The 22,377-nt window shown below is 40.3% G+C and overlaps 1 protein-coding gene across 1 annotated transcript; it reads left to right on the top strand.

Annotated features, from left to right (window-relative positions):
- Positions 1-200: 200 nt before the first annotated feature.
- SARS1 (seryl-tRNA synthetase 1) lies at positions 201-22,374 on the top strand. Its single transcript, XM_077120020.1, has 11 exons — positions 201-429; positions 10,521-10,591; positions 13,877-13,957; positions 14,908-15,066; positions 16,034-16,177; positions 16,675-16,830; positions 19,441-19,662; positions 20,251-20,380; positions 20,665-20,822; positions 21,503-21,632; positions 21,976-22,374. The coding sequence occupies exons 1-11, from the start codon at positions 294-296 to the stop codon at positions 22,131-22,133; spliced, it is 1,545 nt and encodes a 514-aa protein (XP_076976135.1). The 5' UTR covers positions 201-293; the 3' UTR covers positions 22,134-22,374.
- The last annotated feature ends 3 nt before the right edge of the window (positions 22,375-22,377 follow it).

Here is a 22,377-nt window from a genome sequence, read left to right as displayed (position 1 = left end):
GGAACTGAAATACTCAGTCTCTAGCGCAGATCAGAGCCTCTGCAGAAGGGGTCAGCTCTGAGCCCGCTACTCGCGTCAGACTCGGGCGTGGCCTGAGAAGCCGACCCGCATCCGCCCCACCCATCCACCCGCGGCCCCGCCTCCAACACCCGGAGCGCCGCGCCGAGAAGCGGCGCCTGCGGGCTCCCGCCGCGCCTGCGCGGGGCGGGGCCGGCCAGTACGCAGGCGCAGTGCGTCGGCCGCAGGCTGGCTGCTGAGATTCGGACCTCAGTTCCCTTACCGGAGAAGGAAAGATGGTGCTGGATCTGGATTTATTTCGGGTGGATAAAGGAGGGGACCCGGCACTTATCCGAGAGACGCAGGAAAAGCGCTTCAAGGACCCGGGATTAGTGGATCAGCTGGTGAAGGCAGACAGCGAGTGGCGACGATGTAAGTACCGGATCGTCCGGCTGCTCCCTTGATCCTAGCGCCAACTTCATCTCTCTGATCCCGTTACCGCTTCTGAGGCCGCAGTCCCCCCGCACCCGTCAGACCTCTTCCCAACTTGCGGTGGTTCCGAGGCCCTCCTTATCCCCCCAAACATCTCGGGATCCGGGATCTCCCCCACTTTTTCCTTCCGCGCAGGCTACGCAAGGTCCCTTCCGCGAGTCCCTAGGGCGGATCTCTGTTCTGCGTCCCAGAAGCATGGCGCATGCGGGTCGTGAGCTGTCAAGCCTCCCTACCAGATGGGTGGTCACAAGAAAGCCAGGGCGGGAGGTGTGGGGGCTTCTCTCCTTCCTAACATTTATTTTTGGTCGCCTTCGGTCTTTTCCTCATCTTCAGCAAGGCCAGAGTCTTCTTCCTTTCATAGGATCAAAGTCACCAGCCTGGGACTAAGTCATATCTCCAGCACTCCACCCCATACTGGACACGTTTTGGGACTCTGGAGGCTGCCTCAGGTTAAAGGCATTGATTCCGGAGCTTTGGGGAAGGCCATCCTCCTGACTAATGGGTACACTTTTAAAAATCAAGAGAAGTCTTTTCTGCAGTAGGTTAGACATAGGGAAAAGAAAGGCTTGTAATTATTGAAGCTGTTGTGATTTGTGGAAATTTTCCGGAAAAGTTTTTGGCAGATTGGACTAGAACCTGGAACTAATCCGGACATCTTTCACGAAGCTAGGTAAAATCGTAGAATGCTTTGTCTGTCAACCTCTGCCAAGATTGGCTGGAGTAGTCACTGGTCGGCCGCATGCTATCAAGCCACATGTGATTCCTTGTGTCTGATGCAATAAGTCTGCAACCAGCTGCGAGCCAGGTCTGTGACAGCACACTGCAATGACAGTCGCTGACCAAGAATGTGATGAATTTATATTAGGAAAATTGATTTTCCTAAATTTATAAAAGTAGTGAGTGCCAACAGAGTATTTGTTTAACTTAGCTTGTCTGCTGATTCTGTATACCGCAGTTACTCTAGTTTAGTAGTTTGATCGTGAGATCGCACACTTCAGTCTGAAGTTTTGAGTTGCCATGGAATGAAAATTCGCCGCATTCTATGTCTAGGATAAAACTAGGCTGAGCATTATTTTACTGAGCTAGAAGTCAAGAGTATCAGATTTTTGTGTCAGTCCAGCCATTATCCAGCTGTAAAATGACTTTGAATATGTTTGTCTCTTGTACTATCTAATGTGTACAATTGTGGGAAATGCTGACCTTTATCTGACAAGTGGACATCTAGTGAGGGAGATGAGTTCTTTAGGGACAGGATTGTTTTTTATTAATCTGTATATCCCAGTACCTAGCCCCTCACCTGATCCCTGGAAAGAGCTTGATATGTTGAATGCTTGAGTATCTTCTTTGTTTGGGGCGCTTTGCACTTCTTTATGAAAGGCACTTCGTCATATTTTATTTTCAGCATATCTACTTGACAGTCCCTACCAATATTCTGTTTGCATTCAAATGAGTTAATGATTTACCCATCACTTGATGCCCCAAGATGGAGATTGACAGATCTTGTTTTGAGGTTCTTTTGCATCTGACATTCAGATCACTAGAAGGGGTTCTTTTTTATTTTCTTTTTAATTTTTATTAATAAAACCAATCAACATACAATATGAACATTCTTTTTTTCATCACATAGTTGTATATTCACATCATGATCATTTCTTAGAACACTTGCATGAATTCAGAAAAGGAAATAAAAAGAAAACAGAAAAAAATTCATACATACCATACCCCTTACCCCTCCCTTTCATTGATCACTAGTATTTCAATCTACTAGATTCATTTTAACATTTGTTTCCCCTATTATTTATTTATTTTTAATCCATATGTTTTACTCATCTGTCTGTAAGGTAGAAAAAGGAGCATCAGACACAAGGTTTTCACAATCATGCAGTCACTATTGCGAAAGTTATATCATTATACAATCATCTTCAAGAAACATGGCTACTGGAACACAGCTCTACATTTTCAGGCAGTTCCCTCTAACCTCTCTGTTACTTCTTAACTAATGTGTAAAAATAACCTCCAAGATAACCTCTCAACTCTGTTTGGAATCTCTCAGCCATTGACATTTTATTTTGTCTCATTTCTCTCTTCCCCCTTTTGGTCAAGAGGTTTTCTCAATCCCTTGGTGCTGAGTCCCAGCTCATTCTAGGATTTCTGTCCCACGTTGCCAGGAATGTCCACACCCCTGGGAGTCACGTCCCACATAGAGAGGGGAAGGGCAGTGAGTGTGTTGGCTGAGAGAGAGAGGCCACATCTGAGCAACAAAAGAGGTTCTCTTGGGCATGATGCTTAGGCCTAATTTTAAGTAGGCTTAGCCTATCCTTTGTGGGGTTAAGTTTCATTTGAACAAACCCCAAGATTGGGACTCAGCCTATTGCTTTGGTTGTCCCCACTGCTTGTGAGAATATCAAGAATTCTCCACTTGGGGAAGTTGAATTTCCCCCCTTTCTCACCATTCTCCTGCGGGGACTTTGCAAATACTTTTTTACTCATTGTTCAAATCCTTCTGGGATTTATTGAGGCATCACTCTGGACAAACCTACAAAATCTCATGCCCTACTCAAGGTTCAATTATGGTGTTCAGTTAAGCTGTCCACATAAGTCATATTAGGAAATGCACTAGTTGAAATATAAATTTTGTACCAAATAAACATTTTTTGCTTTAGTCTCACACATAAATTAAAGTTTTAAAATATTAATTACCACCTATTTTCAATACCCTGCATTATTGACATTCCTTTGTTCTGAAAGGGGTTCTTTTATGTTGGCTGCAGCAAGGACTTATAATCCAGGAGCTCATTAAGAACCTCAGAGCATTCTCCCTTTTTGAGGACACAACAAGCTTCACACGGTCTTTACAAGTATGCCTATTTGTCTACCTGTAGACTTCCCACATATCTCTAGGCCCCACATAGAACACTAGAGTTTGGAGTTTACCACAACTCTTCTAACTCCAGAAATTAGAACTGTGAATTCTTTTTTATTCAGAAGTAGTACAGTGAGGCCAGTTTGGAATACATGGTAAGCATTTGTCTTGATTCTACTTCCAAAGCCAGTAGGTTGCCCTGTATCTCGAAATCTGCAAACAACTACAGGAACTCTGTCCTCCCCAAAGGGTGCTGTCCTCATCCATTCGCATCCAGCCCAAGGCCACATTTCAGGTGGTGATCTTTCTGGAATGCAAATCTAATGATTGCACTTGCAGGACTATGTCTTATAGTGGCACTTAAATACCTTAGAGCACTGCTGTCAGATAGAAATAAAATGTGAGCCACATTTGCTATTGTAAATTTTCTTGTAGCCACATTTTTTTTTTTTTGCTTGTTGGATATTTTATTTGATGTGATCGCCTTGGAGTCAGGCACGAATATAAATCAGGCGACAAGTGTGTGTGTGTGACCTGCAGACTTTTCCACACACACTCTGGCAGGACCATAACTGTCCCTTCAACCACACCTTTGATTCGGAGAGATAAGCTACGCCCTGCACCACTACGTTGTATGACAGTCTTTAAGATCTGTAGCCACCAGTGAAACAGAAACTTCTAAACTGCCGTAATTTGTAGCCTATGTTTTTATTACTCTTTAATTACTTTTACTTTGTACTTAATGTTGCAATTCTTTCCTATACTTTTAGCGATTACGATTTTGCTTATCTCACAATTTAGGAATTTCCAATGCAGACGAGGGTGGCGAATGCCTATGGATTTGCTGCTGAAGGCTTCCATAAAGTTTGCTGACTAGGGTCTATGCCAGTTTTATTTATTTATTATTTTTTAGAGTCCTGGCCACTCTTTTATTTTTTAATTTTTTTTTAAAGAAGTTGTGGGTTTACAGAATATCTTGTAGCCACTTTTAAAAAATGAAGAGAAACTGATAAAATTAATTTTAGTAATGTATTATATATAACCCAATACATTCAGATAATTACATTTTAACAACTAATCAGTAGAAAAATTGACATTTTACATACTCTTTTTCTTATAGATCTTTAAAACCTGGTGCATATTTTACATTTACAATGCCTCCTAATATTTTACACTCACAGTACCTCTCAATTCAGATATGCCATGCGTCCAATGTTTGATACTCGCGTGTGACTAGTAACTACTGTATTGGACAGCTCAACCTTAAAGCATAGAATTCCAAATTTCTTAATACAGTTTTCAAACTCCCCTATGCCTTCCTCACCTCATTGTCTACGACTCTTCCTCATACACCCTTTTGCTCTTGGCTCTAGCCTCACTGTGCTTTTGGATGCTCTTTCACACGCCATGACTGCTGCCTGGCGTATTCTTTTTTTTTTTTTCCATAGAATCCCTGAGAAATTATTATTATTATTATTATTATTATTTTTATTGACAAATCCGAACAACATGCAAATATGAACATTCTTAACATGCAAACATTCCAAATATGGTGTTCAATCAGTGGCTCAAAGTATCACCACAGAGTAGTATATTCATCATGATGATCATTTTTTAGAACATTTGCATCACTCCAAAGAAATAAAAAGAAAAAACTCCTACATACCATACCCCATACCCCTTACCCCTCCCTCTCATTGACCACTAGTATTTCTGTCTACCTGGCATATTCTTATCAGGGTGCTGCCCCCACTTCCATCTTCCTTCTTCCCTACCCAGCTCTGCTCCCATAGCTCAGCTCCATTTGTCCAGTACTCTCCATATGTTATCTCTGTGGGGCATTTGAACTATTTGAATACATACCTTTCTTAAACTTATTTTTAATTGAGATATAATGTATTCAGAAAGTACACAAATCTTAGTGTACAACTTGATGAATTTTATAAAATCTTTACACCCACGTAACTTCCACCCAGAACAAGATCTAAGACACTGCGGCACTGCAGTGGGGTCCCTGGGACCCCCTCCTAGTCATTCCCCCTGCTCCAGACATAACAGTGATGTGACCTCTGTCACCGTCAGTTGCTTTTGCCTGATTTTGAACTTGATCTAAATGGGTTTATATGGTATATACTTTTGTATATAGAAACAGCTTCTTTCTCTCAAAATTATGTCTGTGTAATTCATCTGCATTAAGTGTCGTAATAGTTGGTTCATTTTCATACTGTACAACACTTCATTGTATAAAGTGGTAGATATTTGGAATGTTATCAGTTTGAGGATCTTAAGAATAAGCTGCAGTGAATTCTTATATGTGGCTTTTGGTAGACATAAATACTCATTTCTGTTGGGCATATATAGTGTCGAATTGCTGGGCCATAGGGTATGCGTCTGTTTAGATTTAGTAGATATTGCCAAATGGTTTTCCAAAATGGCTGTTTCAACTGATACCTTAATCTGCAATGCATGAATTCCCTAGCTGTATGTCCTTGCCAATATTTAATGTCTAAATCATTTAGACATTCTGATGGATATATAGTGGTATCTCATAGTGATTTTAATTTGCTTTTTCCTGATAACTGAAGATATTGAGTACCTTTTCAAATGCTTATTGGCATTTGGATAGCCTGTTCTGAGAAGTGCCTGTTAAGCCTCTTGTCCAATTTTTATTTGGTTGTCTTTTTATTTTTAATTTTTTTTAGAGGTATTGTATGTTTGCAGAAAAATCATGTAAAAATACAGCCTTCCCATATAACTCCCATTATTAACACTTTGTCTTAGTCTTGCTATCTTTGCTACAATTGATGAAAGAGTATTATAATTGTACTATTAATTATAGTCCATAGTTTACAGTAGAGTGTATTTTTCCCCCAGTACCACCCTATTAATAACACCATGCAGTATTTTGGTACATTTGTTATATTTCTGAAAGAACATTTTTATATTAGTACTGTTGGATTGCCTGTCTTTTTCTATTATTACTGATTTGTAGGAATTTTTTTATATATTCTGGATATATATCATATTCTGGATATGTATCAGTTATATATGCTGAAGATGCCTTCTCCCAGTTTGTGGCTTGGCCCTTTTACTCTTTTCAGTCTTTTGGTGAATAAAAGTTCTTAATTTTAATGAAGTTTGATTTATTGATCTTTAGTACTTTTCTTCTGTTAAGAGATATTTTCATATCCTAGTGTCCTGAAGAGATTCTTGGACTTTTTCTTCTAGAAGCTTTGTTAACTTTTCACATTTAGGTTTGTGATTCATCTCACATTAATTTAGGTAGGTAGGGTGAGCTAGGGATAAAAGCTTTTTTTTTTCATATGGAGATCCAGTTGTTCATGACAAAAATATAGCAAATAAGGGATAAAAAGCGAACTTCTTTTTTTAAAGGTATTAAAAAAAGTCTGATAGGTAACATCATTCTTAATGGCGAAATAGTGAATGCCTCCTCCATGAGGGAACAAGGTGAGGGGGTTCCCTATCACTGTTTCTATTCAGTGTCATGCTAGAAGTTTGGAGAGTTTAATAAAGGACAAAAAGAAAGAAAGAAAGGATCGGAAAGGAAGAAGTAAAGCTGTCATTGTTTGCATTTTACAATTATGTATGTAGAATCCAAACTATTGCACTTAATAAATTCAGCAAGATCACTGGATACAAGTTAATATTCACAATCAATGGTATTTTTATATGCAAGTAACAACTAAAAAGCATCAGATACCTAGAAGTAAATTTCATAAATGATGTTCAAGATTCCTGCACTGAAAACTACAAAACATTGCTCAGAGAAATTAAAGAACACCTAAATAGAAAAAATATATTCAATGACTGAAACATTCAACATTGTTATGATGTTGTTTTTTTAACTGTCTTTTTTTCTTTTATATCCCCAACATCATGCACAGTGCTTTGCAAATAGGAGGGACTTAATTTTTTTTCACATGTTCCATAAAGTTTTTCTTTTTTTGGGGGGGAAGGAGGGAAGAAAAAGAGAAATAGAGAAAGAGACAGAAAGAGAAAGAAAAAGAGAGGAAAGCAGAAGGGAGAGAGGAGGGAGAGAAGCAGGCGGAAGGAGGGAGGGTAATGTGGGCAGGAGAGCATCACATTCCCTGTCTGTCCCCCAATTCTCCATCCAGATCATACTAGAGCAAAATATCAGAGGGAGTTGCATTGACTTTCCATCTGGGAGCTGATCACTTCTTGGCCTATTGTTCAGAGCAACTCATTTGGCTCTGTTTTGACTTGTTATTGTAAATAATTATAAAATCACAGGAAGTTGCAAAAATAGTACAGAGAATTCCTGTGAAATAGTACAGAGAGTTCCTGTGTACCCTTTACCAGTTTGTCCCAATGATAACAACTTACATAAACTGTAGTATAATATCAAAACAAGGAACTGACGCATGCCCCCGCATGTGGGTCTGTTATCCCATGTGTAGATTTGTGTAACCACCACCACAATGAAGATACAGTAACTAAAAGAAAGCATAAGTAGCTTTAGTAATATTAGATAAAACAGATTTAAAAAAAAATTTTTTATTAATTAAAAAAAATTACAGAAAGAAACACAAACATTCCCAATGTGATCATTCCATTCTACATATATAATCAGTAATTCACAATATCATTACATAGCTGCAGATTCATCATCCTGATCATTTCTTAGAACATTTGCATCAATTCAGAAAAAGAAACAAAAAGACAACAGAAAAATAAAACGAAAACAGAAAAAAAAAAACCATACACACCATACCCCTTACTCCTCCCTTTCATTGATCACTAGCATTTCAAACTGAATTTATTTTAACATTTGTTCCCCCTATTATTTATTTTTATTCCATATGTTCTACTCATCTGTTGACAGGGTAGATAAAAGGAGCATCAGACACAAGGTTTTCACAATCACACAGTCACACTGTGAAAGCTACACCATTATACAATCATCATCAAGAAACATGGCTACTGGAACACAGCTCTACATTTTCAGGCAGTTTCCTCCAGCCTCTCCATTACATCTTGGATAACAAGGTGATATCTACTTAATGCATAAGAATAACCTCCAGGATAACCTCTGGACTCTGTTTGGAATCTCTCAGCCATTGACATTTTGTCTCATTTCACTTTTCCCCCTTTTGGTCAAGAGGATTTGACAAAACAGATTTTAAAAGTTATGATATCATAAGAGATAAGATTTTCATATGTTAATTGTAAATACACTTGTATTTTTATATTTTCTTAAGATCAAAAACTTGAAAACGTTCAGCAACATAGATTATGAGTATAGCAAAGTTGCTGTTTCTAATAACGTTCTTTTTTAAAAACTTTTTTTATTGTAAAATATAACATATATACAAAGCAGAGAAAGAAAAGAAACAGTAATTTTCAAAGCACACTTCAACAAGTAGTTACAGAGTAGATCCCACAGTTTGTCATGGCTACCATTCTACCATCTCAGATTTTTCCTTCTAGCTGCTCCAAAACACTGGAGGCTAGGAGGAATATTAATATAGTGATTCAGCACCATACTCGTTTGTTAAATCACATTTTCTCTGTTATACCTCCTCCTCCTCCTTTAATCCTTCTCCCAATCTATAGAGATCTTTGGGCAATGTCCGTTCTAACTTCTTCATGTTGAGAAGGGGTGTCCACACTGAAGAACAGGGGAATGTAATTAATTGATAATCTTAGAGAGGCTGGTCCCTCTGGGTTGCGCAATTTATCTGACCTAGGAATCCTCTGGGATAGATATGTTCCAGGAAGGCAAAGCTAGTGCATGAAACCTTTATAGAGTCTCAGTTTGAGGTGTTCTTAAGAGTCAAGAGGAGCGATGTTGATTGGGGTTTAACAAACCATGGCAATTAGCACCGTCTAACTGAAGCTTGCATAAGAGTAGCCTCTAGTTGATCTCTTAGTTGCTGATGCCTTATTTTATTACATTTGATAAGTTTTACTTGCTATTTTGAGGATGTCCACAGTTTTGATAGCTAACCTAATGTATTTAAGTTAGTGTTTAATATTTAGAATTCAAGAAACACTGATATCTTTATCTGTAGATTATTTTGTCCTTGTTTGCCTTAATTTTAAATTGGTTTATGAACTTACTGTACAAACACAGGCTTTATGATGATTATACTTTACTTAAAATGTCTAAAAATAAAATGTACCATTCAGTTGCAAAAATAAAAAAAAAATGATACCGAATTGTTCTATCACCGCAAAGATCCCTGTTGCTACCCCTTTGTAGTCACACCCCTTTCCATTCCCTTTCCCCATCCCCATCTAACCCCTGACAATCACCAATCTGTTCTCCAGCTCTGTAATTTTGTCATAGTGAATAAATGAATGAGAAGGTGGTCATATCATTTCGTTTTGAAGTTTAATTAAACAAGAGATATCAAAGAGGGAGGCTGATTGGATAATTAAGCAAAGCCTTCCAAAAACTATTTCTAAGTGCAGTGTCATTTCTAGGGATCAATTTTGCCTGTCAAAAGCTTGATTTTTACCATGTTGCTCCTAATGCTTAAATGCAAGAGGTCCAGCTTTTGCTGATCAGAGTTAGACTGATGAATTTGGGTCAGAATATCTCTGTTGGCTGATCAGTGCACTGTCTTCCCCTAAAGACATGGAATTATAAGAAATTAAATTATCCTGAAGGCTATCAGATGAGCATTGTGCCAGAACAAAAGAAATAACATGTGTAACCATATCTAGCATGGGGGCATAATAATTAAATTTGTAGGAATAAAAGCATAACCATCTTCTTTCTCAATTCTGGTTTGCACCACATAGCTTCTTTAAAAGAGTATTAATATAATTGGGCAGGTTAGAATTACTTAAGTGTTTTCCAGGTTTCTCAGTTGTCTGTTATTCAGATGTTACTGTACCATCATGGTGAGGTGCTTATCACTTTTTAATTTCAGTCCCAGGGTGCCTTTTCCTTGTCACCAATTGCTGGGGATGGATGCCCTATTGTAGTCACCAATATATGCCAATTACATTTGGGCCCTAAAAGCTATAAGATTTCTCAACTTCATAAGGTAGGTCCTTTAGCTCTGCCTGCATTTTGGTCTTGAGCCAAGATCAGAACTTGGCTGAGCCACGATTAAGAGATGGGGGTATCTTCATTATGGGTGTTTCTTTGGTATAATCTTGGGTTCTTTATTCTTAGGCAGATTTCGGGCAGACAACTTGAACAAGCTGAAGAACCTATGCAGCAAGACAATTGGAGATAAAATGAAGGTAAGAGAACTGAGGAATGGCCAAAGGCGTGAGTTGATCTTGTTTTTAGGTAATACATAATTTCTGATTTAGTATCTAATTCTGTGAGATACTGATCTCACAGAAATATATTTTCACACAAAGGGGAAAATTTATAAAGAAGCAGAGAGAACACAGAACTAAGGTACTTTCCGAGGTGGGCGAGTCCACCTCCTGTCCTTCAGGTATGATTTTTCCCTCACTCGTCATACATTGTGAATTCTGTTCTTATACTAGGAAGAAAAATTCTACCCGTTACCCTTTCCAGCTATTTCTTGCACTCAACATATGGTGCTGAGGAGCTTTTCTTTTTATAGCAAGCTGCAAATTTTTTATCCTTATGTACTTATGCTTCTTCATGAAAAGCACAGATAGAGAGTCCAAATTCCGGTTTGTTCTCCTGCATGGCTGTGGAACATTAGGCAAGTTAGCTTCTCAGCCTCAGTTTTCTTGTCTTTAAAATGACGATATTAACACTCACTCACAGGAGAGAATTGCAAGGACTAAATTTTTTAAATGTAAAGTACTTGGCACAACGCCTAAAACATTGTAGTTATTCAGCAGTTGTGAGTTAACAGTGTTGGGCAAGTGCTTACTGGCCTTCATCCAAAACTCCTTTCTACACTTGAAGAAGGTTAAATTTCAGTACCAGCTTTTTTAAAAAAAAAAAAAAAAAGATGAGCAACTGAAAAATAATCACTGTATTTTAATGTCTTTTTTTGGAAGAGCGAGCACAAAAACAATACTTAACTGTGTCCTCAGAGGTACAAACTTACACAGTCAGGTTTTTTAGAAGGACTTTAAGAAAAGGTTTTCTATTCTGATTGTTTTATTTTACAAATAAAATAGCTGAAGGAGAAAAAAAAGCTGGAGTTTTTAGAGCAAACATAAATGAATTACTACAGATCTGAGTAAATTATCCTCTCGTATGAGCAGTAATTGTTAAACTTGAATATTATCAATCATGTATTTTATATAGTGTATATTACTATGATTTAATAGTTCATTATTTAACATGTCTTTAAAAATACCCTTTTAGCCTTATAATCAATACTTAAAAATTTGTTAAATATACTCTACAAACTGTATCATTTTTAAATTGTAAAGCTCGAAACTAAACAAAAAACTCCTAAGATTTAGGAGTCTGAACCAGTAAAAAGCATAACAAAAAGACAACCTTATACCTAACTTCGTGGTGGTCTGCATTGCCCTCTTTAATAGGATTTTGTTACATTTACCGTTTGTGACTTGCTATGCAAAATGATAGAGATTATAATGGTTTCCTCACTGTATGGGACTGCTGATGCTTTATCATTTGCATGTCAGAGGCCCCAGAATTATGCTAATTTCCCTGTATATCTCTGCCAGTGTTTTCTTTGGGGTGTATATACAGATACTGCTAGCTGGGTGTTTTTCAGAGCAAGAAATGGGAGGGAGTGTTTTCATTTGCTATCACACTCTTCGTCCGACTTTACTGCTAGCCCAAACAGGGAGTGTTCTCTCTTGCTGGCCACTGGAAAAGTAGTGATAAATAGCATGCTTTAATTTGTACAGCATGTTCAAGTGTTCAGAACCCTTTCTTATACATCTCACTTTGGTTTTGAACTTTGCTGAAAACCTGAAGAAAAGTTAGTACATTTATCAGCCCTATTTAAAAGGTAAGAGAATGGATTTAGGGAAATTAAGGGACTTGCCTGCAATCGCTTTGTAGATTAATTGCAGCTTAAATTAGTTGCAGAGCTGGAACTTGAACTCAGAACTTAAACTTGCTGTCCTGAAAGACTGTCAAGCAAGGGAGCCTTATAGGGACCTTACTCAGCATATACCCACCCTGTCTATAATACCAGTACAGAAGTCTTATGATTTAGACCATTATATTAGTCTGTGATTGTTCTTATCAAGACTCAGTCTAATATTTTCAAACTTTTCCAGCTTTTTAAAGATGATTTTGCTCTGAGTCTCTGAAGGGTGTGAATGGTGTTATGGTTAGACTTTTCACTTTGGTGTACAAGGATGTATAATTAACCTTAAAGAGTTCAGTTAGAAGATTTAGTCCTATCTCATGACATAGTTTTGCACATTGGAATTTGAAGTTGTATAAACGTAACTGCCATTGTTGTATGTGTAGAATTGAAAAAAAAATCTTTAGGACGTTGAACATGATTTCTACATATCATTTTTATTTATACTTGCAAAGGAGACCCTAAATCTTCTCAAATTACTTTTATTCAAGCTTTGTTGAAGTCTTATATACCTTTCTATTATGTGGCCTTTGGCTGATTTTCTTTCATTCTTTTTAAGAAGAATTTGATTCTTAAAACATCCTCCCCATGGCTTTCCAAGATTTAGAAATGAATGGGCACTATCTGATAACAGAGGGTGAAGAGAGAAACTGGAGGGGAAAAATTGAGCCCCAGCAGACCCCTCCCATTTTGCTAAATTGATTTGCTTGCTCTAAACTTAGTTCCAGATTCCATTACTTTTTTCCTGAAAAGTTTTATTTTATTTGGCCCTCTATTATTCCATCATCCCATCCTATTTTTCCTTTTGCTTTAGTGCTGGAATCTTTGCAGATAGACCAGGATTCCCACAGAAGTGTCTGTTCAGTGCCTGCTCCTGAGCCCCACGCAGCCTCTCCAGCAATTTACAGTTCATGAGCATTCTCAGACACCCCTGTTTCCCACCACTGTCCTGTGTCCAAGGCAAACCATTATTCTTTACGTTCCTGACAGTGTTAACTCTCCAAGCCTGACGGGTTAATTGATTTGCCTAGGTTCAAAAAGGAAGTGGCAGAGTAGGGGCCTGAAAGTTTGACTTCAGGCTTCAGATTTACTCAGTTTTCTCCCATGTGCTACAACTTTTACAGAAAGTTATGTAGAACGTTCTATGATTAGTTTGTTAATATTAGATATATTCTATTGGGCAGATGGAAATACTAGCGATCAATGAGAGGGAGGGATAAGGGGTATGGTATGTATGAGGTTTTTTTTTTCCTTTTCTTTTTATTTCTTTTTCTGAAATGATGCAGATGTTCTAAAATGATCATGGTGATGATATTGTGAGTTTTGATTCTATACCAAGAATGGAATGATCATGTGGTAAGAATGTTCGTGTTTGTATGTTGTTAATGTTTAAAAAAAAATTAAAAAATTAAAACATATATATGTGCAAAAAAATTAGATATATTCATTTGGTGTGCACTTATAAAAGTATATTGGTATTTTTCTTTGATTAGGACTCTTGGGTTTTTTTCTTCCCTTTTGGCAGAAAAAAGAGCCAGTGGGAGAAGAAGAGTCCATTCCAGAGGATGCATTGACTCTTGATGACCTTACTGCCGACACTTTAGCTGTAAGTTATCATCCTTTCCTGGAGCATGCGCATAGCTAGGTTGAGATTTCTGTTCTTTGGTCTTAACTTTATTCATAGACAACAAGGAGTGACGCTCTGCACCCTTGGAAATGTCCCCATATGCTCTTTTTATGCGCTATACTTAGGTGTTTATTGAACAGTAAAAATGGAGACAGATGAGGTGGGAAAGACAAGGATATGGAGAATAGAAAAAAGAAGCTGAACTGTGCGTGATTTATATAACAGCAATTTGTGCTCTGTTTCACAAAGTCAAGGGATTTTTTCAATTTACTGTAATTCGGTAATATTCACTACCATGGGCCTAGAGTGGAATTTTCAAGGTTTTTTTAGTCACTGAACCCTTCTTGAAACCCTTCACACAAAAGCACTACAAGAACATTAACACAAAAAAGCGAAGTTGCTGTGCTTAAAGGGCTAGGTTGGGTTGGGAGGGGAGCTTTTCCTTTTAAGCCTTTAGTGCTGAGGAGCCCTCCAAAGAAATCAGCACAGTTTGAAACACCTATAGTAAGGAATACCAGGTAGGTTTAATATAAGATCTCTTATTCTTAGTAAACGCAATATCTTCCAAGGAAATAGTGCAAAATAGAATGTTAAATTGGTTCAATCAGGTAAATCAGAAAGTGCAAACTAAGAGAAAGTTCTCTTAGAACAGCTGAAGTATTAAAACTCCTGGGATGTATAGGAGGAGTGAGAGTGGCCAAAAATATATCCTTCTCTGCCTTAGGCACCCAAAGGAAAGTGCCAGTGGCCTGTACCACAGAAACTGTGAAATAAATCGCAATTCTTTGAAAGCCTTTGTTTTCAGTTCTTAAAACGTGGCCTCCAGGGTTGTCATTAGAGCACATCAGGATTGGGACAATGGAATCTTATTCCTCCTTTGTCCTTGACCCGCTGTGTCCTGAGTATGGGCCTGGCCTTTTGGTCCACAGAGCCTGAAAGTTTCACAGATCAAAAAAGTCCGACTTCTCATCGATGAAGCCATCCTGAAGTGTGATGCTGAGCGGGTCAAGTTGGAAGCAGAGCGGTTTGAGAACCTCCGAGAAATCGGGAACCTTCTGCATCCCTCTGTGCCCATCAGTAACGATGAGGTAGGCATCCTTGCTGCAGCAGGCGGCTGCCTTACTTTGCTCCGGTCTGTTGGGAAGGGGGCGGTGTTAGGAAGAGAACTGTGAAACACTGGCACTCTGTGTAATAGGCCTTGTGTCATCAGCAGGCTCTTTGTGTAGTCCCTCTGCCCACCAATTGAGAATTGAAGGAGTCAGATCCTTGCCTGATTGGGAAGTAGCAGAGACAGCAGGTAGGAGGAGACTCCTGGCACAGAAGTCTCTTCTAAATAGGGCTGCTGTCCTCCACTGAGTGTTGCCCGTGGTAGCAGCAATTCTTGTGGGAGAGATCTGCTAAATCAACCTAACCCCCTCACCCACACCCTGCTGAGAAACTGCAGGTTGAAGGGAAATCTGCATAATAAAAGTTCCCTGCTGAGCGGGAGCTTCCCCAGCACAAAGCTGCTCTGAGCCCAGCCTTTGTTCCCCGACACCCCAGCCGTGGCAGAGCCCATCTGTGCCTCTTTCATTCATTCCCTGGTGAACTCATTGCAAGGGAGGTTGGGCTGGAGACTGCCAAGCCCCAGCAGACTTGGGAGGTCAGGGCCCCAGGACCAATGAGAGCCTGGAAAAAAGCAACCACACTACATTCTCATCTGCACCCCAGGCGATGCTGATTGTCCGGGAAGGGTTGTCCTTGTACAGGCCTTTCGAGAAGGAGCCATTTAAAAGGGTAAAAAAACAAGGGACTACTACAAATCTCCTGGAAAATCAGGAATCCAGTTTCCTGGCTAGAATCCCTTCTAGGACTTTGTAAAGTATTATTTCTGTATTGAATACAGATCCTCCAGCAAATTCCCTTCTCTGAGAATCTGCACAGTGATCAGAACCTAGAGTATGAATTAAGCGATGGCATCACAAACCTATTTTGTTCTTGGAATCGGGTTTGGAAAGATAGAGGTTGTGGAATTAAGAAATCATGCATCTTTCTCTCCTGGTCTCTTTTCCTTAGGATGCGGACAACAAAGTAGAAAGGGTTTGGGGTGATTGTACCGTCAGGAAGAAGTATTCTCACGTGGACCTGGTGGTGATGGTAGATGGCTTTGAAGGCGAAAAGGGTGCCGTGGTGGCTGGGAGTCGGGGGTACTTCCTGAAGGTAAGAGCCCGGAACCAGTGGACCTAGGATTATGAAGAAGGAACTGGAAAAAAATGCAGAAAAATAAAACTTCCAAAGAGGCTCACAGATCTACCAATTGTATTCACTGTAAATTTATTGGCAATTAGATGGAATTCTCTCTTTGGAAGTACTGTACTTTTATACATATCCATTTGTAGCTGTGCATATACAGATGAATCCAGTGCTTTAAGAATTAGCATGAGAACACTCTCCCATGCACCCCAGTAAATAATTCCTTTCCCTTCGCTATCTTAAAGGGAATTCTCTTAACCAAGTGCACGGATGATATGCTGGGCTTTGGTATTAAGAAAGACTCTTTTGAGTCCATTTTTGCCGCCCCGGGTCTTTGTTGGCCTCCTTTGTAGCTCTGGGAAGTCATGCTCTATTGCCCCACGTGCTTCCGCGTGTAAATCCTGGCAGATGAACACGACGGCAGCAGAACCCAACCACATAGTTCTGTGTCTCTGTACTTTTAGGGGGTCCTGGTATTCCTGGAACAGGCGCTCATCCAGTATGCCCTGCGCACCTTGGGAAATCGGGGCTATACTCCCATTTACACCCCCTTTTTCATGAGGAAGGAGGTCATGCAGGAGGTGGCACAGCTCAGCCAGTTCGATGAGGAGCTGTATAAGGTGAGTGTCTGGGCAGTGCAGCAGGGTGACTTCTTACATCACGAAGCTTAACTTCACTCAGTGATTCAGAGCAGCAGTGTCAAATAGAACTTTCTGGAATGGTGGAAAATGTTGGTTAGAGGTTTCCATATCTGACAGCACAGATATAGAGCCTATTCTCTCTCTCCCCAGGTAACTATTATATGATTTATCTGAATTAAGCATACTTTTATACCATGTGCTTAGAAAAGAAACTCCCCCCCTTTTTTTGCATGGGCAGGCACTGGGAATCGAACTCGGGTCTCTGCAATGGCAGGCGAGAACTCTGCCTGCTGAACCACTGTGGCCCAGGAAACCCATTTGTTGGGTGCTTGGACTGGAAGAAATTATAAACGTGACGCTGATCTCCTTCTCCTGTCCTCCCATTCCTGAACCCAGACTGGAATCTTCCACAGGGCAAGACATACTATCTTTGGGATGCATGTGACTTACAGTTTGTGGCTTTTTTCTCAACCATCTTAGGGAGAGCCAGAAGATTAAAATAGCTATAGCAAGGCCATTTTCCAGGTCGCTAAATATTGGCCCAGAGGAAGTTTCCTCACCTGCTTTTTTTTTTCTTTTTATTACAGTAAATGTGTTATCCTAACATAATTATTATTTTTTTAATATTCTCTTTGGGACATTTCATACATGTGCCCTTTTCATATGCTTATAATCACAATGCATGAAGTTACATAGATTGCTTTATTTTATTGGGGTTTTATATATATATATATATATATCTCGTATATGTCAATTTACAAATGTCAATATTACAAATGTCAAATGTAATGATATACATATATCATTACATTTGACATTTTAACCGTTTTTTTTTTTTTTCTTTTAACATGGGCAGGCACTGGGAATCGAACCTGGGTCTCTGGCATGGCAGTCGAGAACTCTGCCAGTGAGCCACCGTGGCCCGCCCTAACCGTTTTTAAGTGTACAATTCAGTGACACTGGTTGCATTCACAATGTTGTACAACCATCGCCACCATCTGTGGTCAAAACTTTTTCATCACCCCGAATAGACTCTCTACCCATTAAGGAAGAACTCGTCCTTCTCCCCACCCCCAGCCCCTAGTAATCTCCCGTCTATTTCTGTCTCTGTGAATTTGCCTATTCTGGGGATTTCCTATAAGTGGGATATGTAATATTTGTCCTCTGTGTCTGGCTTATGTATCTGGCTTATTTCACTTAGTATAATGTTTTCAAGGTTCATCCATATTGTCATCAGAACTTCATTCCTTTTTATGGCTGAATAATACTCCATTTTATGTATAGACCGTATTTTATTTATCCGTTTATCTATTGATAGACACCTAGGTTCTTTCCACCTTTCGGCTCTTGTGAATAATGGTGCTATGATCATTGGCATATAAACATGTGTTTGAGTCCCTGTTTTCAAATCTTTTGAGTATACCTAGGAATAGGATAAAATGTTTAGCTATTTGAGGAACTGCTACACTTTTCCAAAGCAGCTGTACCAGCAACGATAAGCGTTCTACTTTCTCCACATCCTTCCCAACGTTTGTTATATCCCCCTTTTTTTTTTTTTTTTGGATACTAGCATAAAAGTAGAACTGATCTAACCCCTCCTTGCCTTGTCCTCCCACTACCCCAGAAGTGATAGTTCATTGTGATTTTGATTTACATTTCTCTAATGACTAATGATGTTGACCATCTTTTCATGTGCTTATTGGTTATTTATATATCTTCTCTTCAAGTCCTTTGCCCATTTTTTAATTGGGTTGTTTGTCTTTTTGTTGTTAAGTTGTGGGTGTTACAGATTGCTGTTTACATGTGTAATTATATCAAAAGCCTTTTTCTGTGTTACTACATGTTTTTCATAATCATCATTTTTAATGGTTACATAATATTATTTGAATAGACATAGAGCAGTCACCTGTTCCCCTGTTGAATAGTTAGAGGACTTCTTTTTTTGCTATAAATAAATAATATTACCATGAACTTTGTCCTGTCAGTAGCTTTTTTCTTTTGCGTTATTTTCTCTAATGCAAAGAACACCAAAGTGCATATTTTAAGAATTGTAACCACTACCTTAGTCCATAAGCCCTAAGAAAACAGGGACTATGTCACTTTTTGCCCAGCACGTAGAAAAAGAAACTGCCCCTTAGTAAATGTTCCACAAACATTTGTTGAGTGATTAATTTATGTTGTTACCAGCACAGGTTTTATTACATGTCTGCCAGTACTGGCCCTAATGTTATTTTTTAACTTTTTGCTTAAAAACATTAAGGAAAAAATACCATCTCATTTTAATTTGCATTTCTTTGCTCTCTGACAGGGAGCCCATTTTAAATCTTTTTTTTTTGCATGGGTAGGCACCAGGAATCGAACCTGGGTCTCTGGCATGGCAGGCAAGAACTCTGCCACTGAGCCACCGTGGCCCGCAGGGAGCCCATTTTAAACTGACCCACTTCCTTACTGTCCTTTTAGCATCCACTCCCAGACAGCGATTAAAGGAAATTTCTTCTCAGACCATCACTCATACTCCCTTATAGCTTTCTGTTCTAGCTGAAGGTGCCTTCCCTCGCTCTTAGCTAGTAAAGACCTCTCTTCCTACAGGTGATTGGCAAAGGCAGTGAAAAGTCTGATGACAACTCCTATGATGAGAAATATCTGATTGCCACCTCAGAGCAGCCCATTGCTGCTCTCCACCGGGACGAGTGGCTAAAGCCAGAAGATCTGCCCATCAAGTACGCTGGCCTGTCCACCTGTTTTCGCCAGGAGGTGGGCTCCCATGGCCGCGACACGCGGGGCATCTTTCGAGTCCATCAGTTTGAGAAGGTGAGTAGATTGGCCAGGGTAAGGGATGGGAACCATCTCTCTGTGTGTCCAGGGCGATGAGAGGAGAGGCAGGAACAGGATCGCTATTGCTCAGGTCCACCCTGACCCCAGTATTGCCTCTCACTGCCCATGTCGATGTTTCTAGGGAAGAGCTTGAGAAGCGCATAGTGAAGAGGTTATGAGCACAAATGCTGGAAACAGGCTGTCTGAATTCAAAAGTCAACTCCATCACTTACTAGCTGCAGGACATTGGGCCAGTTGCTTAATCTCTCTGTGCTCAGTTTCCTCCTCTGTGAAGTGAGGATGACAATAGTACCTACTTCACTAGGCCTCCCATGGTGGATTAAACTAGTTAATATGAGTAAAACGCTCAGAACAGCACCTGGCTCGTATGTGGTAAGTTCTCAGTATAAGCATTGTCACTGTCCCAGTCCAGCTCAGCACCGACTCCTCTTGCTGGGGGCCCCAGCCTCACCTGTCTCCCAGGGGTGTAGAAATAGGTCCTCATTGCAAGCCTATCTCCTACTTCAGTCCTCCAGTTTATTTACTCTTAACCATTGTCACCGTCTCCTTGGGTCCCTCTTGCAGATTGAACAGTTTGTCTACTCATCACCCCATGACAACAAGTCATGGGAGATGTTTGAAGAGATGATTACAACTGCAGAGGAGTTCTACCAGTCTCTAGGGATCCCCTACCACATTGTGAATATCGTCTCAGGTACGGGACCCAGCATCTTCTCTGCTTCCCTTTCTGGCATCCCCCAAGCACCACCCTCACCAGCTGAGCTCCACACAAAGAAATTGCTCCCAATCCAACACATTTCCCACATTTAATTAAATCATCACACCCTGCTCACTTGGGAGTATTTGGTGATAAGAATATCTGGGTGTGATTTCACTTCTGGGGTTGGATGTGAGTTAAAGAATCCTTCAGCTTTGTTAAAGTTTAGCCTTCCGAAATACACCTCCTCTTCCTGAATTCTAGGGCTTTTTTCCTTACAGGTTCTTTGAATCATGCTGCCAGTAAGAAGCTCGACCTGGAGGCCTGGTTTCCAGGCTCGGGAGCCTTCCGAGAGTTGGTCTCCTGTTCCAACTGCACCGACTATCAGGCTCGCCGGCTCCGAATCCGATACGGGCAGACAAGGAAGATGATGGACAAGGTACGTGGCACCTGGGGCGTCAGGAATAAAAGCTAGACTACAAGAGAAGGCCACCCTCCCCAAGTCATGGAAAAGGCAGAGCTTCTCAATCCTAACTACAGAGGGATCTGGAGATGACTTCTACTGAATCAGGACTGAGTTCTTTTCGATAGAAACACAAATCTGTTTCTATTTTAAAAGGCAATTCTAGCTTTTCTCTTTTTGACTTTGTCCTCCTTTCTGTTTATCTACACAGAACAAGTTGGAGACAGTGTACGCCCTCTCTGCACCCAAAAAGGCCTTAGCCTCTAAGTTTGTCTCCTCAGGCTCAACTTTCAGGCCCTAATCTTTTCCAAGCCAGGAATCTAAAAGTGGTTAGAGAGAAGCCTCAATCGTAGTTTATTCCTTCCTTCAAAGGGTCTGTTGCCTAATTGGATCCAGTTCTCAAAATATTGAGACATGCCACTTCTCACTATTGGAGACAGAGGAATCTTCCTGGAGTTTTCTAAAATAAATACTAAATAGAATTTGAGTTTAGAAAAATTGATTATGGGTAGAACCCATTGTTCTGGTTTGGATAGTTGCAGCTCTGGCTCTTGAGTAGATGGTTTCTGGTTATCGATAAGACCAGCCAAGAGTTGAGCTGAAAACCAGCCAAGAGTTGAGCTGAAACGGTCCTTTCTGGGGCCCTCTTTTTCCAGGTGGAATTTGTCCATATGCTCAATGCTACCATGTGTGCCACTACTCGCACCATCTGCGCCATCCTGGAGAACTACCAGACAGAGAAGGGCATTACTGTGCCTGAGAAATTAAAGGAGTTCATGCCGCCAGGTAAGACTCTCAGTCCAGCTCATCTTCCTGCTTGTGTTTAGTGTCATGCTCTTCTGAATCGCAGGCGCCATTCAGAATGTACTCAGAGTTTTATTGTTCAAACACAGTCCCCAACTCTCCCCTGGTCCCTGGTACTGGTAATTCAGGGGGTGTGACTGAAAAGTAGCTAGTATAGGTATAATGTCCAACTGCAGCTAAAATTCAGGGAGAAAAGGATAAATGAAACCAGTATCCATTATGGGCGCCCCATTGTTCAGTGGGATCATTGTCTTGTTGAGCTCTCCCCAGAAGTCCTTGGGCTTTGACTCTCTGAGAAATCATTTGGTTGATTCTTCCCTTCCAGGTCTCCAAGAACTGATCCCCTTTGTGAAGGCTGCGCCCATCGACCAGGAGCCATCAAAGAAGCAGAAGAAGCAGCATGAGGGCAGCAAAAAGAAAGTGGCTGCAGATGATGTCACCCTGGAAGGCCAGCTGCAGAGTATGGAGGTCACTGATGCCTGAACATTCCTTCCTCCAGCCTGCCATGCTTTCCTTTCTGTCAGCTGGGAGCTCAGAGCCCACTCCAAGGCGGGGAAGCCAAGCACGCACTCATCACCCTGCCTGCCCCATCTGACTGCACAGCTAAAGGGGGAGCAGTCTGCCACGTATGATGCAAATGCCCCTGTCCCTGCGCTTGGGCATAGGATTTAATCACTGTTGACTAACAAAGCCATGTAATAAAGCATCTCTGGGGAAGGCTCAATAC

Source organism: Tamandua tetradactyla, chromosome 11 (assembly GCF_023851605.1).
Source record: "Tamandua tetradactyla isolate mTamTet1 chromosome 11, mTamTet1.pri, whole genome shotgun sequence".
Lineage (NCBI taxonomy): Eukaryota > Metazoa > Chordata > Mammalia > Pilosa > Myrmecophagidae > Tamandua > Tamandua tetradactyla.
This window is presented reverse-complemented; position numbering and strand designations above follow the sequence as displayed.

Coding starts and splice junctions, on each gene's coding strand:
- SARS1 (XM_077120020.1), top strand. CDS start 294: ATGGTGCTGGATCTGGATTTATTTCGGGTGGATAAAGGAGGGGACCCG. Junction 430..10,520: donor AGACAGCGAGTGGCGACGAT/GTAAGTACCGGA, acceptor CTTTATTCTTAG/GCAGATTTCGGGCAGACAAC. Junction 10,592..13,876: donor CAATTGGAGATAAAATGAAG/GTAAGAGAACTG, acceptor CCCTTTTGGCAG/AAAAAAGAGCCAGTGGGAGA.